At 42.6% G+C, this 15,623-nt stretch overlaps 1 protein-coding gene across 8 annotated transcripts in view; it reads left to right on the plus strand.

Annotated features, from left to right (window-relative positions):
- The window catches only part of SMG6 (SMG6 nonsense mediated mRNA decay factor), a 235,208-nt gene that overhangs the window by 78,171 nt on the left and 141,414 nt on the right, over window positions 1-15,623 (plus strand). Inside the window, exon 1 of one of the 8 annotated variants that reach the window (XM_073797407.1) lies at window positions 14,691-14,805. The exons of the other annotated variants lie outside the window; for them this stretch is intronic. Within the exon in view, the coding sequence (XP_073653508.1) occupies window positions 14,754-14,805 (52 nt within the window). The 5' untranslated portion in view covers window positions 14,691-14,753. Of the gene's footprint in view, window positions 1-14,690; window positions 14,806-15,623 lie in introns of those variants that run through there. 8 annotated transcript variants of the gene reach the window in all.

Raw genomic sequence — 15,623 nt, forward strand, 5'->3', positions numbered from 1 at the left:
CTCTCTGCTGAGAGTCCGGCCAGGATTCATCTGTCTTGGACTGCAGTTCTCTTTTTCTGCTGAGCTGGGGCGTGGGCAGCACAGGCCTGTGTAACCCGTGACAGGCCTCCCCAAGTGCCATGATGGCATGGATCCTCACGGTGCTGTTCAGAACAAAAGCAGGGTTAGTGCCCTTTTGTTTCTTTTCGGGCATGGACTCTGAGGCTCATCTGTGGATGTCATATTCTCTGCCTCTGGTGACTCTATCTAGGTCCTCCCCCGCCCCCGCCCATCATCCCGTAGCTGACAACTGGTTGAGCCCTTGGCTTCCTGTACTTGATCCCCAGGCAGTGTACTTCAGTAAAAGTAGTAATTAGGCCTTTTACAAATTTATTTTATTAGTGAAGAGAGTTAGTAGGTAATGGGCTGTAATTCTAACACAGCCAGTTTGGAGATTAATAAAAAATTTAAAAAGAGCAGTTTTTACCAGAGGCAGTGGGCCTGTTATTTTGAGTTCTCAGCTGAGCCGAAATCAGAGCAGCGTGGGACCCATGGCGGACTGTGCTGCTGGGAGGATGGAGAGCCACGTTCCTTGTTGTTACAGTCTGTGCAGTGCCCGTCCTTGAGGGTGTTTTACACTGGCATTGGAAAAAAGGAAACCTTGTTTTCCAAGAACTCTGCTCTCTCTCAGCTTGATAAGCATTTAAAAATAAAAGCTGCACAATTGAAATTGGCAGTGCATCCTCATTCTTTTGTCTCTCTGTTTATTTTTTTCCCTCATCCCTCAACATGTGTGCTACAGCCCATGGTTATTACACCCTCAAGAATGATGGCCTGGAACTCAGCAAACTTGCACCAAGGTCTGCCCGCCCTCCACTCTCTGTTTGAAGCTGGCTGAGGCATCCGGGCCTAGCACTGAGAGGCCTGGTGGATCAGCCTCAACAGCTCCATCTGTGGCACATTTCCCTTTTCCCCTGAAGCTGCTGCCTGGAATTTTTAGCTTCTCCAGAATCCTGATTGTCAGCCCAATCTTTCTTGTTAGTTTTTGCAGTTAACGTAATTGATTTGTTTACCTCTCCATTGGAGGAGCTCAAAAAGAAAGTGCTTTGGCACTAATCAGGAGCAGTCCTGGCTTTTTAAAAAGATTCTTCTGAGCTAAAATTGTATAATACTGACCCAGGGAGAAAAAAAACTACTATGGCTTAGTCTAGGGTGACGGTAAGTCCTGGTTTGCCTAAGGATAGTCCCTGTTTATGCATTATTAATAGCATACCCTTTCGCTCTCACAAATATCCCAGTTTAGGAGATAGATTTTAGCATCACCCTACCTTAGATGAATTTAGAAAAAGATTCAAAAAAAAAAACAAACCCAAAATTGAAAAAACAACTCACTCACTACAAACTGTTAATTCTTTGTCTAGAAATGTAATGGGTTGTAAGCGCCAAACCCTGCCCTAAGCATTGCAAGCAGATTCCACTGGAGTCATGCACATGTGACCTCAGAAAGAATTGCCATATCTCTGGCTCTGTGAGCGAGGACTGGCCTTCTGCTTGAGTACGTCCTGGTAAAGCCAACTTTGAAACACCATGTCACTTGTTTTAGCATTTCTGGTTATCATTGCCTAGTTGGTTGAGTCAGAACCTGGAGTTAGTTTTTGGTGGGGTGTGGTTTCAGGTTTGCAGACTTCCCAGTTGATGCCTGTGAAGGGTTGGTGCCTGATGTAACTGAATAGGGTGTTACTTCAGGTTAGTAGTCCTTGTTTTTGCTTGGCTGGTTGGGCTGAACCTGGTATTACCATTTCCCAAAGAATATTTTTGGTTTGAAAACTGAAGGTCAGCAGTTCGCAAGTGCCGAACTTGAAGCCAACTCTGTGGTTTGTCTTGTGCCACTGGGCCAGCAGCACTGCAGTCCGGATCGATTGATCTGCAGCAGTATGAGACCACGAACAGCGGCTGCCAGACAAAACTCCATCTCACCCCACTTCACCGTCCAACCTGCCTCTCTGCCCAGATCCCCTTTCTTTTTCCTTGTATGTCTGTCTCACTCTCGGTTATGTATTTCGCTTTTTTGGGTCTATCTTTTTCCATCTCCCTGTCTCTTTCCATAACAGTTTTTAATAATGTTTTAGTTAGTTCCAGCCTTTTCCCTGAATGGATCCCATTGGAAAATGCATTTGAAAGGAAACAGTTATACACTTCCCTTCCTTTGAAACTCTGTTGGCACCTTTTCCAGTGCAGTAAACCATACAACATGTATTTTCAAAGTTTCCAAACACAGACACGCTGGCGTTAAATTTATGAAAAAATATTTTATTCAGCTGTATGGTAACTGTGACTTTCAGAGATCCTGATCAGATTTGCAATTGGTGCTGACTTTTGGAACTCCAACAGGTTTTCAGATCTCTGCAGGAAATACAGCCACCTCGGCTCTTGGGCATCTGTGATGCCTTGTGCCTTGGCCTTTGATTGCAGGTTGGGCAGGAGGAGTTGGGGCAAGAGACATGGATGTGGGGATCCCCCAGCCATACCCAGAGGAAAACAGGGAAAGTCAGTGAGTCATTGAAGAATGTTGCATAGCTGTGTTGGGCACAGGAGCAGAAGGTAAATTCTGTTTACTCCGGTCTAGGACTGGAGGTCAGATAACACCTGTTTGTGTGGTATGTCATTTACTTTAGGGTGCCATGGCTAAGAAGAATTGTTTTATTTGTATTCAAAGCAATGATGATGTCACTAACGTCTATAAGTGATTGCCTCACTCCTCCCTCTGTATACCTATGGTCTTATGCCCCCCCACCCCTCAAAAATGTATGCTAGAATCAGTCTATTTAAATGTCTGTGGGTTTGAATTTGGTGCATAGGGACAGTGATCCTCCTCAAGGATCCCAGCTGTTCAGAAGATCCCTGGGAATGCTATTTATGTATGTACGTATGGCCGCATTGGGTCTTTGCTGCTGCACGCGGGCTTTCTCTAGTTGCGGTGAGTAGGGGCTACTCTTCATTGCAGTGCGCGGGCTTCTCATTGCGGTGGCTTCTCTTGCTGCGGAGCACAGGCTCTAGGCACGCGGGCTTCAGTAGTTGCAGCATGCGGGCTCTCTAGAGCGCAGGCTCAGTAGTTGTGGCGCACATGCTTACTTGCTTTGCAGCATGGGGGATCTTCCTGGACCAGGGCTTGAACCTGTGTCCCCTGCATTGGCAGGCAGATTCTTAACCACTGCACCACCAGGGAAGTCCCTGGGAATGCTCTTGAAAGAAGCCTTTCAGAAGGTTTCCTCCAAATTGCTTAAGCAGCTGAACTCTGTCTTGGCTCACTTACGTTCATGTACTAGTCCATTTCAGCTTTTCTTTGCTCGCCGGTCCAACCATGGATCTGCTTCAGGGCACGCAGGTGGATTCTGTGCCTACAGCCGTAGGACGGAAGCTGCCGAAGAAAACCCAACAAAAGCCGATCATTCTGCGGGCCACTTGTCCCACTCAGCTCAGTTAACGGGTTTGTTAAGCATTTGTTGTGCCGCGTTCTTCTTAGCTTTCCTGGTAGCATTTGCCTCTGTTGACAGGAGACTTTCCAGAAGTGCTTTCAGTGATAGTAACTCTGTATTCTCTCTGTTCTTCCCTTCCTCTCCCCCTATTTCTTGGGTCTTCCCTTTCTGATCCACACCCTAAATATCAAGGCTTACTAAAGATATTACCTTGGCCTTCCTCTCTTCATCCTTTCCTCATTGATGTATCATAAAATCCCATGGTTTTAACTGTCACCTCTCTGTGGATCGCTTCCAAATCTCTTTCCTGCTCAAATCTTTTTCCTAAGCTCTAGCCCGCATTTCTAACTTCTTGTTGAACGTTTTCACCTGGAATCTCAAGCTTATTAAAAATTGATTCATCCTATTTCTCAAGTGTTGTAAGTCAGGTTCCCCAGGAAGCAGACTTTTAAGATGGAGGTTTGCATCCCCAGGAAGTTGGTTGGGGAATGCTCTCAGGATCAGTACCCAGAGGGGCATGATGGGTATGCAGGATGGGGCACAGGGAGAAGTTGAACTGCCCTGCAGATGTAACAAAGGCCTTAGCCAGTCTTGTAAGGAGCTCTGGAGCTGCTTAAAGGGGCTAACCCTTCAGAGTAGTCCCAGATTGGGCCAAAGGGGCTGAATCTTTACACCCTTCCTGCCCTCCAACCACCAGTCAGTGAATGTGAGTTACTCCTGGGAAGGGGCAGTGACATTGGGAAAACGCCTTTCTTCAACTGAGAGCAAGTCTGGGAGAGGGATCAGCTGAGATCTGCCAACACTCTCGGCAGCTGGGAGAATGAGTGCGTTAGTCCCGGAGGGGATCTGGGCAGTGCACCAGATCACCCCTGCCCTGCTGGAACTCTTCCTCCTGTGTACAGTTTTTCTGTTATTGGTACCAGTGTCTTCCATATATTCAGGCTGTCTTGGCCTCACTGTTTCTGTTTTTAAATTGAGGTATAATTTACATAAAACAGTAATGCACAGATTTTAAGTGTTCAGTCTGATGAGTTTTAACAAATGCCAACCCCACTTCTTATTCTTTTTTACCGTGTGTGTTAGGAGTGTTTGAAAATGACAAGAACCATCTTGAAATAGCTTAACACAAGAAGGGAAATGTATTGCAAGGAACTTGAGGACAAGGATATTATCCTATGGAGGGAATTGGAACCAGGAAAGCCTTTTTCTGCACTTCTGCTTCCTTCTGCATATTGCTTGCCCCTCTGCCTCGCCCCCGCCTTCCTGGCAAATAGTAAAGGTTCAGTAAATAGTAGCTTTAATTATTATATCATTTTTGTATACTTGTATTTTTTACAAACAGTTATCTCACTCTTTTAAATGGCTATTTTATTGGATGTATGTCCCATAATTTAATAAGCAGTCCTCTATTCATGGACACTTAGGTTGTTTGCAGGCTTTTCCTTTCCAAACTATGGAATAATGAATTTCCTCATTCATGTCATTTCACACATTATCTTTATCTCTTGAGATGATTTTCACTTTCTTCTTTGATTTATAGTTAACTACATGCTGGAATCCTATTAGATTTCAGCTCCTTGAGGGTCCAGTTCCTGTCTGATTCATCTTTGTAAGCTAAATGCCTAGCATAGGGCCTTGCATGTAGTAGCTGCTTAGTAAATGCTGACTGTGTGAATAAGGAAAGGAATTGATCCAGCACTTAGTGGGTTACTACTCAGAGCAGATAGTCTCCGATGACCAGGCACTGTGGTAAGTGCCTGGGATTTACTGGAGTCTGCACTACAGACCCTGCCCTCATGGGATTTCCAGCCTAGTGGGGAAGCTTGATAAATTGTAAATCCTGTGCTGGAGTGGCTTTGAGCCACCTGCCTGGTGCATGTTATGGGTGGAACCACTTTGAGTCCAGAGAAAGGAGGCTTATCAGGCAGCCCGGTACAGGTTTAGTATATGTTGGTTCTTGAAGGAAGGACTTAGATAATGGAGAGGAGAGAGGTGGGCTTTAGAGAGCGAGGGTGGGAGAATGGCCATTCAGTGCTATGGAGGTGGCAGGTTTGCTATTTTATTTCTTCTTGGCTGTTGTCATTCACTATCCTTTGGTGTGGGCCCTCTCTGAGGGGCAAGGCAGTGCTCTAAAAATAAATCTGTTAGGTCTTTTGAACCAGGCAGAAGCAGGTCGATTCTGTCCTCCAAAGGGAGGAAATCTCCCCAAGAAGATGAAGTTGAGTTGGTGCTTGAAGGCTGCCTGTTTGGCAGGGGTGCTAATCCCAGAGTTATGGGGCTTTGTTCTCTGTACCAATGTTCAAATATAAATTCAGCTTTTAAATCTCTTTGCTTTATAGCATGCTGTTGTACTTTTTGTTTTGGAAAGATCCCCAAAATTTACATAAATCGAATTTTACAGTTTTGACCATTTTCCTTTCATATCCATACATCTGTGTTTATATATGTATATATTTGATAGCATATATATTTTAATATATCATTTGGTCTTCTTAAAATAAGATTTTTATAGCATATTGTCACATTCTCATTTATCTAAAATTCTTTAAGATTTTAGGATATTTTAGCCTTTTGTTATCAGTTGCAAGTAGCTCTTGCCCTTTGGTTTCTCTGGCCCTTGGTCTCTGTCACAGACTGGATGTTGGGCAAATATGTTAGACATCAAGGATTTCTCTGCTTAAAGAAACCCTTCATGGATCCTTTTTGAAATAAGAATTACAATCTCCTAATTTAGCATTATTTTAACTTAGCATTATATATCTATCTATATATAAAATATTCCTATATCTATATTTATGGAAAAACATTCTTAGATTGTGATACACAATGTATTTTGTCTCACAATAGAGATAACTTTAGGGTAATATTTCTTGGATATCTTTTAAGGGTATGTGGTGATAATGCTATACGTTGTAAAGGCCTTTTCAAGGTTACTGTTCATTTTTTCATACAGTATCCCTTGCATAGAGTCCACGTTAAAAAAAGTACTTTAGAGCTCAGTGCTGAGAAAAGATTTGTTTTTCCTGAGGAACTGATATACTTATTCCTTTCCAATAATGACAGCTATACAGTTGTTGGTGTTTCCTTTTCTGCTTTGACTGCCAGGAAAATCAGAGGCAAATTTTAAGTTCATTCATCGAAGACTGTTAACCCACATGATTGACATATTTGTATTTTCCTTCTTCTTGGTCCTGATTTTCTACATTTACTTTAATGTTATCTCGTGGTAGGTGATTTTGCCCTAAATTGTCACAAATCTTTCATGGAATTGAGGTATAAAAGAATAAATATAAACAAAAAAATTTTAATCTAGTTTAAAACAATGTATATAGGTTTCAGTTAGTATTGTTGACAAACTATCAAGTCTGCCAACTGAATACAAATTCTAAAGGGGATCTCCTTTCTAGAGCTTCTAATTCAGGGGACTAGCTGGTGCCTCTTGGGTTTCTAGGCACCTTCACTGAGTGCTAACTTTCTCACCTTCTTCCTTGGCATAATTGCTTTATTTACCTATTATTCTATTGATCTCTTTTCTACTTTAAAAATACATGTTTCGGGCTTCCCTGGTGGCGCAGTGGTTGAGAATCTGCCTGCCAATGCAGGGGACACGGGTTCGAGCCCTGGCCTGGGAAGATCTCACATGCCGCGGAGCAACTGGGCCCGTGAGCCACAACTCCTGAGCCTGCGCGTCTGGAGCCTGTGCTCCGCGACAAGAAAGGCTGCGATAGTGAGAGGCCCGCACACCGCGATGAAGAGTGGCCCCTCGCTCGCCGCAACTAGAGAAAGCCCTCGCACAGAAACGAAGACCCAACACAGCCAAAAATAAATAAATAAAAGCCATTAAAAAAAAAAAAATACATGTTTCACAATGGGTGGGGTTGGATAAAGTCATTGCTTACTTGATCTAGTTTGGGCATTGATCTTGGATTGTAAAGCTTTGAGGTACTTTTTAGGGTGAGTTGCTGGAGCAGAGCAGGATGTATGTGCAGATCTGGATGTTCAAGAGAAATCCACCCAGGAATTATGTTTTATCATTGGCCTCATTTTTCAGTACTGACTCCTTAAGATTTGTTTGATGGCTGTAATCTTTGCATTCTGGAAGCTTCTCAAAAGGACTCTAAGAGAGCCTTCCTATCGTGGGTACCTCTCTGCCCTACTTGTCTCAGAGTTGTTTTATTTTTGGCCTTGTTTGCAAACTGTCAGACTCTTAAAAATCCTTCAGGAAGCCATAAAATGAAAAGAAATTGAGTTAATCTGTTAAAATGAAAGCTGAGCACTTCTCTGCCCCTCTGCCTGCCGTATCAAAGGAGCTTCCTCTGAATGAGGATGTCTGCAGGCATTATCTCTCACTAACTTTTACTTTGAGCCCAGATTGCTCCTGAAGCATCATACCAGCAAAGGCAGGTTTCAGACTGTTTGAATCTGATGCCAAATCTCTGCCCACTCTGTCAGAAGGGATGTAGCTGTATTAATTCCTTCTCACTGTTACAGCGAAAGCTTCCTTCTAGGTTGGCCAACAGGCATGCCTCTTAGGAAGCCTCCTTCGTTTCTCTTCTCCTACACAGCCTTAAGTAACTTCTGACACAAGACACTCCAGATCTCCTGAGGGAATTCCATAGGGATTTACCTGCCTGATATAAGTAAAAGCTGCCACTGTTTTTTACTCCTCCTTTGCTTTCCTCAAATGTTGGGAGAGAAGCAAGCTTCCTAAAACCTCTGGCAGGAAATGTAGAAGCAGAAACTCTGTCCTCCAAGATCTACTTGTAACTCCTCCAAATGTGATGCTGGAATGACAGGCGCTCTTCCATTGGGCCCCATTCCTGAGAGGCTTGGCTGGTGCCAGCATGCCATCCTGCTGGCAGCAGGTCTGCTTGCCCAAGAGGGGACATGTATTTAAATAACCCTGGAATCAGGCAGGAAATTCTGAGTGACAAAAGTATCAATCCAGAGATACAACTAAGTTGGAAATGGCCAGAGTATGTTTTGATTAGCGATTGGTTTAATTTTTCCAGGAAATCTATAGGAATACCATTTCTAAAATCGCATGGATATTCCCTGGAGAAACCTAAGCACTCATTGAGAAGTGTTTTCATTTTTCCTTGTAGAGAGTAGAAATGGTTTGCCGTCTGTCTTGCCAAGATGTATCGGTAGAGTTCCCAGGACATTTCTTTGCTCTAGAGCTCCATGTCGAGGAGGAGGGAAAGCCAAGCTGCCCTCTGGAGAGGGCCTAGCACCTCTGGAGGTCATTTCATGCCTTCAGAAGGTAGCAGTTGTGTTACAGTGCCATAAGGAGCTCTACAATCAACCAGACCAAAGGTTTGAATTCTCCACTCAGACATTTATCAGCTGTGTGACCTTGATGAACAAAGTTAGCTTATCTCCTCTGAGGCTTAGTTTTCTTGTCTATGAAGTAGGGAATATCAATGCCAGTTTGTAGTGTTTTCCTGAGTATCAAATTAGATAGTGTATGCAAAACACCTTGCTCAGGGCCTTTGTATGTATTAGGCACTCAGTAGCTGTCCAGCTTTCTTGATTAAATCCATCTCTAATTATAAACTCTTAAAATCTGAGGAGTTGAAGCAGTCATTCCCCTATTTAAAAAATCTGTTTAACAGTTTTATTGAGATGTAACTGATGTATTTTATATTTTTATTATTTATTTATTTATTTATTTGGTCAGGTTGGGTCTTAGTTGCGGCACGTGCGCTTCTCTCTCTCTAGTTGTGGTGCCCAGGCTCCAGAGTGCCTGGGCTCTGTCGTTGCAGCACGTGGGCTCTCTGGTTGTGTTGCGTGAGCTTAGTTCCCCGACCAGGGATCAAACCAGTGTCCCCTGCATTGCAAGACAGATTCTTAACCACTGGACCACGAGGAGAGTCCCTGTGATTGATGTATTTTTAGACTACACATATTTAAAGTGTACACATTGAATGAATTTAGACATATGCATACATTTGTGAAACCATCACCACAATCAAGATAGTGAACATATCCTTCACCCCTTAAAGTGAAAGTTCCGGTGCTCCCTTGTAATCTGCTCTTCCCTAACCTTCCCCTCCCAGTCCTAGGCGACCACTGATCTGCTTTCTGTCACTGTAGATTAGTTTGCATTTTCTAGCATTTGACAGTAAGTTCTCTCCCTCCCTCCCTCCCCAGCCTCCCTTTGGCCTGCCTTCTTTACTCCACATTGATTTTGACATTCATCTGTGTTGTTGAGTGATACAGTAGTTTGTTCCTTTTGGTTGCTGACTGGTCTTCCATTGTGTGGATATACCACAATTTGTTTATCTGTCCCCCTTGTTGATGGACATCTGGTTTTGTTTTCCAGTTTTTGGCTGTTATGCATAAGACTGCTATAAACATTCAAGTGTAAGTCTCTGTGTGAACATATGCTTTCATTTCTCTTAGGTAAATACCTAGGAATTGTCTACCCAGGTCATTTGGTAAATGTGTATTTTAACTTTTTAAGAAACTTCCCAACTATTTTCCAAAGTGGTTGTGCCATTTTTTATTCCCAAAGCAGTGGGTGAGAGCTGTAGTTACTCTGCATCCTCACCAACACTTTGTTATTTTCTCTCTCTTTGATTACAGACATCCTAGCGGGTGTGGAGTTTTTTGAGGTTTAGATTTCCCTACTGATTAATAATGTTGAGCATCTTATCAGAAGTACATGTTCATTTGTTTTGTTGGTTGTTTTTTTTTTTTTTTTTTGGCCGCACCGCGGGGCATGTGGGATCTTAGTTCCCTGACCAGGGATTAAACCCGCGCCCCCTGCAGTGGAAGCTCAGGGTCTTAACCACTGGACCGCCAGGGAAGTCCCTAGCATGTGCTTATTTGCCATCTACATAGCTTCTTTGCTCATTTTTTGGTTTATCTTATTAATTTGAAAGAGTTCTTCATATGTTCTAGATATGAGTCCTTTGTCAGATATATATTTTACAAATATTTTCTCCCAGTGAGACAATTTTCTTTGTGGCTTCTCTTTTCATTTTTGTCTTTTAAAGAACAAGCTTTTTTTTTTTTTTTAACGAAGTCTTTTTAAGTTTGATCTTTACAGATTTGTTGGCAAAGGAGCAGTTTAAAATAGTATTGTAGCTGATGCTGCTAATTAAAAAATATCTTCTTAATATCCATCTGATTAACAGTCTGAAGCAGTGCAGCGCTGAAAATGCATAAGCAGCTTCATTTATGAAGAAAACAGTGCTAGGGCTCATGTGTTAAACAACTTTTTTCCCCTGACTGCCCTTGTTTGAAGAATGTACATACCATTGGTTTGAGATTTATACCTTTACTTATTTTTTGAGCAGCAAGAACATGTTTAAACAGCTCACTTAGCTTCTGCAGTTCGTTCTTCTTGTCATCTTTCGTCACTTTCTCATCACCTTCACTTTGTGCTGCTTGACGTGGATTTTACTGATCCGATGAGTCATAGCCTTGATGATGAAGTTCTCTTGCTTTACTCCTTGTTCTTTAGACAGAAGTTCTGTCTTCAGTGAACTTTCCCTTCTTTTTTCTTATTTTCCTTTTGGTTGCCCCTGGCAGTTTCTTGCTCAGTCCAGTTAAGGAGCCGCACAGCTGGGCATCTCCATCAGCTCAGGCCAGTCAGCACACGATGAGAACAAGGGGCTGCAGCATCTGCACAGAGTATTCTCAACTAATTGAGAAACCGTCCTCAAAATGTCTTAAGAACCCTTTTCTATGTAAAAGAGAAACGTTTCTGGAATCCTATGTCCGATCTTTTTGGGTATGTTTGTTGGCTTACTTTTGTTTGTTTACTTGTTTTAAAATTTTCATTTTGAAATAATTATAGATTCACAGGAAATTGTAAAAAAGAAAAAAAAGTACAGAAGGTCCTGTTCACCCTTCATCCCTCCTTCCCTAATGTTAGCATCTTGCATAACTTTAGTGCAGTATCAACACCATGAAATTGACATTGGTACAATCCACAGACCTTATTCAGATTTCACCAGTTATACATGCACTTGTTTGTGTTTATGTATAGTTGTATGCAGTTTTATCACAGCGGTAGTTTCATGTAACTACCTCACAATCAAGATGCAGAACTGGGGCTTCCCTGGTGGCGCAGTGGTTAAAAATCCGTCTGCCAGTGCAGGGGACACGGGTTTGAGCCCTGGTCTGGGAAGATTCCATGTGCCGCGGAGCAACTAAGCCCGTGCGCCACAACTACTGAGCCCGCACGCCTAGAGCCCGTGCTCCGCAACAAGAGAAGCCAGTGCAATGAGAAGCCCACGCACCGCAACGAAGAGTAGCCCCTGCTCACCACAACTAGAGAAAGCCTGCGCACAGCAACAAGACCCAGTGCAGCCAAAAATAAATAAATAAATAAAATAAATTTATATATATAAAAAAAAGGTGCAGAACTGTTCCATCACTACAAAGCTCCTTCATGCTACCTTGTAAGAACCATCCCTGCCCCCCTTCCATCCCCAAACCCTAAGCCCTGTTTTCCGTCTCTATAATTACATTATTTCAAGAATATTATATAAATGAGATCATATAGCCTGTAACCTTTTGAAATCAGCTGTTTTCACTCAGCATAATTCCCTGACGGTCTGTCCAAGTTATTGCGTGTACCAGTTGTTCTTTTCTTTTTATGGCTGAGTAGTATTCCATAGTATGGATGTTCCACAGTTTGTTTAACCATTCATCCAGTGAAGAACATCTGGGTTGTTTCCAGTTTTAAGCTATTATCAATAAAGCTGCTATAAACATTAGCGTACAGGTTTTTGTGCAAACGTAAGTTTTTATTTCTCTGGGATAAATGCCCAGGAGTCTAATTGCTGAGTCATATCATAAGTGCATTATTAGTTTTAGAAGGAACTGCCAAACGTTTTTTCAGAGTGGCTGTACCATTTTATATTCCAATCAGCTAGGTATGTACGATCCGATTTCTCTGCATCCTCATCAGTTTTTTGGTGTTGTTACTATTTTTTGTTTTAGCCATTCTGATAAGTAGTTTTTTGTGTTTTTTAAAAATAAATTTATTTTATTTATTTATTTTTGGCTGCACTGGGTCTTCATTGCTGCACACGGGCTTTCTCTAGTTGTGGTGAGCAGGGACTACTCTTCGTTGTGGTGCGTGGGCTTCTCATTGCACTGGCTTCTCTTGTTGCAGGGCATGGGCTCTAGGCGTGCAGGCTTCAGTAGGTGTGGCACACAGGCTCAGTAGTTGTGGCTCGCAGGCTCTAGAGCACAGGCTCAATAGTCGTGGCTCACAGGCTTAGTTGCTCCGCGGCACGTGGGATCTTCCCGGACCAGGGCTCGAACCCGTGTCCTCTGCATTGGCAGGCAGATTCTTAACCACTGCGCCACCAGGGAAGCCCCTGATAAGTAATTTTAACACTGTAGTTTTAACTTTGATTTCCTTAATGGCTAATGCTATTGAACATCTTTTCATGTGCTTATATTTCACCTGTATATCCTTTTTGGTAAAATGTTCATGTCTTTTGCCCATTTTCTAATTGGACTGTTTGTTTTCTTTACTGGTGAGTTTTGAGAGTTCTTAATATAGTCTAGATACTAGTCCTGTGCAAGATATGTAGTTTGCAAATACATTTTCCTAGTCTATAATTTGCTTTTTCATCCTCTTACAGAGCGAAAGATTTTAATTTTTATGAGGTCTAGCATACCAGTTTTCCTTTTATAGATTGTGCTTTTTGCATCAAGTCCAAGAATTCTTCACTTAGTCCTAGATCCTGATGATTTTTTTCTATTTTTTGTCTAAAAGTTTTATACTCTTATGTTTTACATGTAAGTCTTTGATCCATTTTCAGTTAATTTTTGTATAACGTGTGAGATTTAGGTCAAGGTTCTTTGTTTGTTTGTGGATATCTAATTGCTCGAGCAAATATTTGTTGAAAAGGCTATCCTTCTTTGTTTGACTTAACATCGGGAGCGATAATTCCTCCTACTTTGTTCTTCTGCACAATTGTTTTATCTATTCTAGGTCCTTTGCCTTTCCACATAAACTTTAGAATAAGCTTGTTTTCGTCTACAAAAAAATTTTGCTGAGATTCTGATAGTAATTGTGCTAAACCTTTAAATCTTTGTGGGAAGAATTGACATCTCTGTGATATTGATTCTTCCAATCCATGAACATGGTAAGTCTCTACAATTATTTTGGGTCATCTTTTATTTCTTTCATCAACACTTGTAATTTTCAGCGTAGGATCCCATTCGTATTTTGTTAGATTTACACCTAAGTATTTCATTTTCTTTGGCAATACGGTGTTTTTAATTTCAGTCGCCACACAGTTATCTCAGAGCTTTTTGTGCAGAACTGTGGAGTGGTGTGAGGTTTTCATGTTCATGGCAAAGGAGAGAGGAGGAGTTGGAGTTTGAAACTTGAATCACAGGCATTTGAAAACCAGGTATGGAGAATTCCCTGGTGGTCCAGTGCCGAGGGCCCAGGTTCACTCCCTGGTCAGGGAACCAAGATCCTGGAAGCCGCGCAGCATGGCCAAAACCAAAAACACCAGGTATGGAAACAGTGTAGGTGTAAGAGCAGACAGACTTGGATTCAAATCCCATCTCTGACACTTAACTGACTTTGTGACCTAGGGCAAGTCATTTAACTTCTCTGAGCCTATTTTCTCAACTGTCAGAAAGGGAGAATAACACCTCCTGTGCAAATCTTTTGTAAAGCTCTGAGATAATATATATATATATATATGAATGCTCTGTGTCTAACACAGCTCTCCCTATATCTTAGTTATTATTTCTGGCCACAGTGGAATCATCATTTATGATCCACAAATGGAGAGGCAAGTGTACCTGCTGTTAAGAGCAGCAGATGTTTCTTGAACCCCTTCATGGTGCTAATTTTCAAGGATGTGAAGTCTTGACATAGCTCTTGTCCTCAAGGGGCTTATAATTTTGTTGAGGAAACATGCTATATGTATAAAAATTCCAGGACTAGGCATCACTTGTTAAGTTCCAAATGTGTGGTGCGGACAGTGGGTGCATCAAAGAACTTTTTCTTCCTGGGTTTTGTTTGCCCTTTTGTACCCTGTTCATCAAGGTGGCTTCTGGGTGTTGTTGATGAGAGAATGTGTGGGGGTGGGAGGGGGTGTGTACAGATTTAGGGGAGGGGAGTCATGTGGGAATATGTAATTAATTTTTATACTTTCCCCAGTAAACCATCGACCCTTTTTATGATGTCATGAGGGATTCCTTAATTTTGCAGCTGCTTCCTGATTACGTCAGAGAGGAGCCTCTCACCCCACAGCCTGGAGCTGCACTCATACAAGAATTGGAAACAAATGAAGTGCTGAATATCTAATGGCTTCCACAGGGAGAACCAGTTCAGACTTCCCAGGCCTCCTTCTGCAAGGTCTTCCTCAAGTATTTCTGACCCCCTGAAGTGTCTTTGTTCTGGAAAGACGGACTGGCCCAGAGCCAAGTGGGCGGGAGCCTGGGGACTCCTCCCTCTCTCCAGGTGTTCTGCATTCCCACATTTCTACCCCTTTCCTGGATCTCGTTTGGTGGGTGTTACCCTTTTTGAGGTCTCAGGATCCTCTAGAACCTGCTGAGATTATCAGTGAGAGTCCTTCCCTCCCCCACATCATCTCCACCTTCTCTTCTGTTGATTTTCCTTCTGCAGCATTTCTCACATCTGTGCACTCCTTTCCATTCCCTCTCCCACCTCTTATAAGAAAGATGTTACATTTATTTGGCATTATAAAGTTTATGAAGTGCTCTACATGTAATTCCTCTTAATTCAAACAAGTTCATGTCCTCTTAGCTTCCCAACCAGTTTGCCTCCCTGTTACTTTTTTCCAGCTATGCTAATCTGTCCTGAATGCTTTAACTGGATTAATCTTCATAAAATACTCACCTCTGCCTTCACTCAGGAGCCGTGAGCGAGTGCCCTCCTCGCTGCCTGTTGGGTCAAGCTGTGTTCCTTGCTGTGGCATCGCAAGCCCTATGCTTTGTGGTCCCTGTTTTACCACGTGCCGAGTACAGCGCTTGCCGTCTGGGAACATGCCTGGTGTGTCCCTACCTGCGTGCCTCTTTAGCACGCTCAGTCCCTCCTTCATCCTGCCCAGTTCATCTTTTGCAGCCCTGCTCAGAAGTGCTCTCTTCTGTGAAACCGTCCCTGATATACACTAGCTAGAAATGATTTTCTTTCCTTCTGGTGAGAGAAAGCAT

This window comes from Tursiops truncatus, chromosome 20 (assembly GCF_011762595.2).
Source record: "Tursiops truncatus isolate mTurTru1 chromosome 20, mTurTru1.mat.Y, whole genome shotgun sequence".
Taxonomy (NCBI): Eukaryota; Metazoa; Chordata; class Mammalia; order Artiodactyla; family Delphinidae; genus Tursiops; species Tursiops truncatus.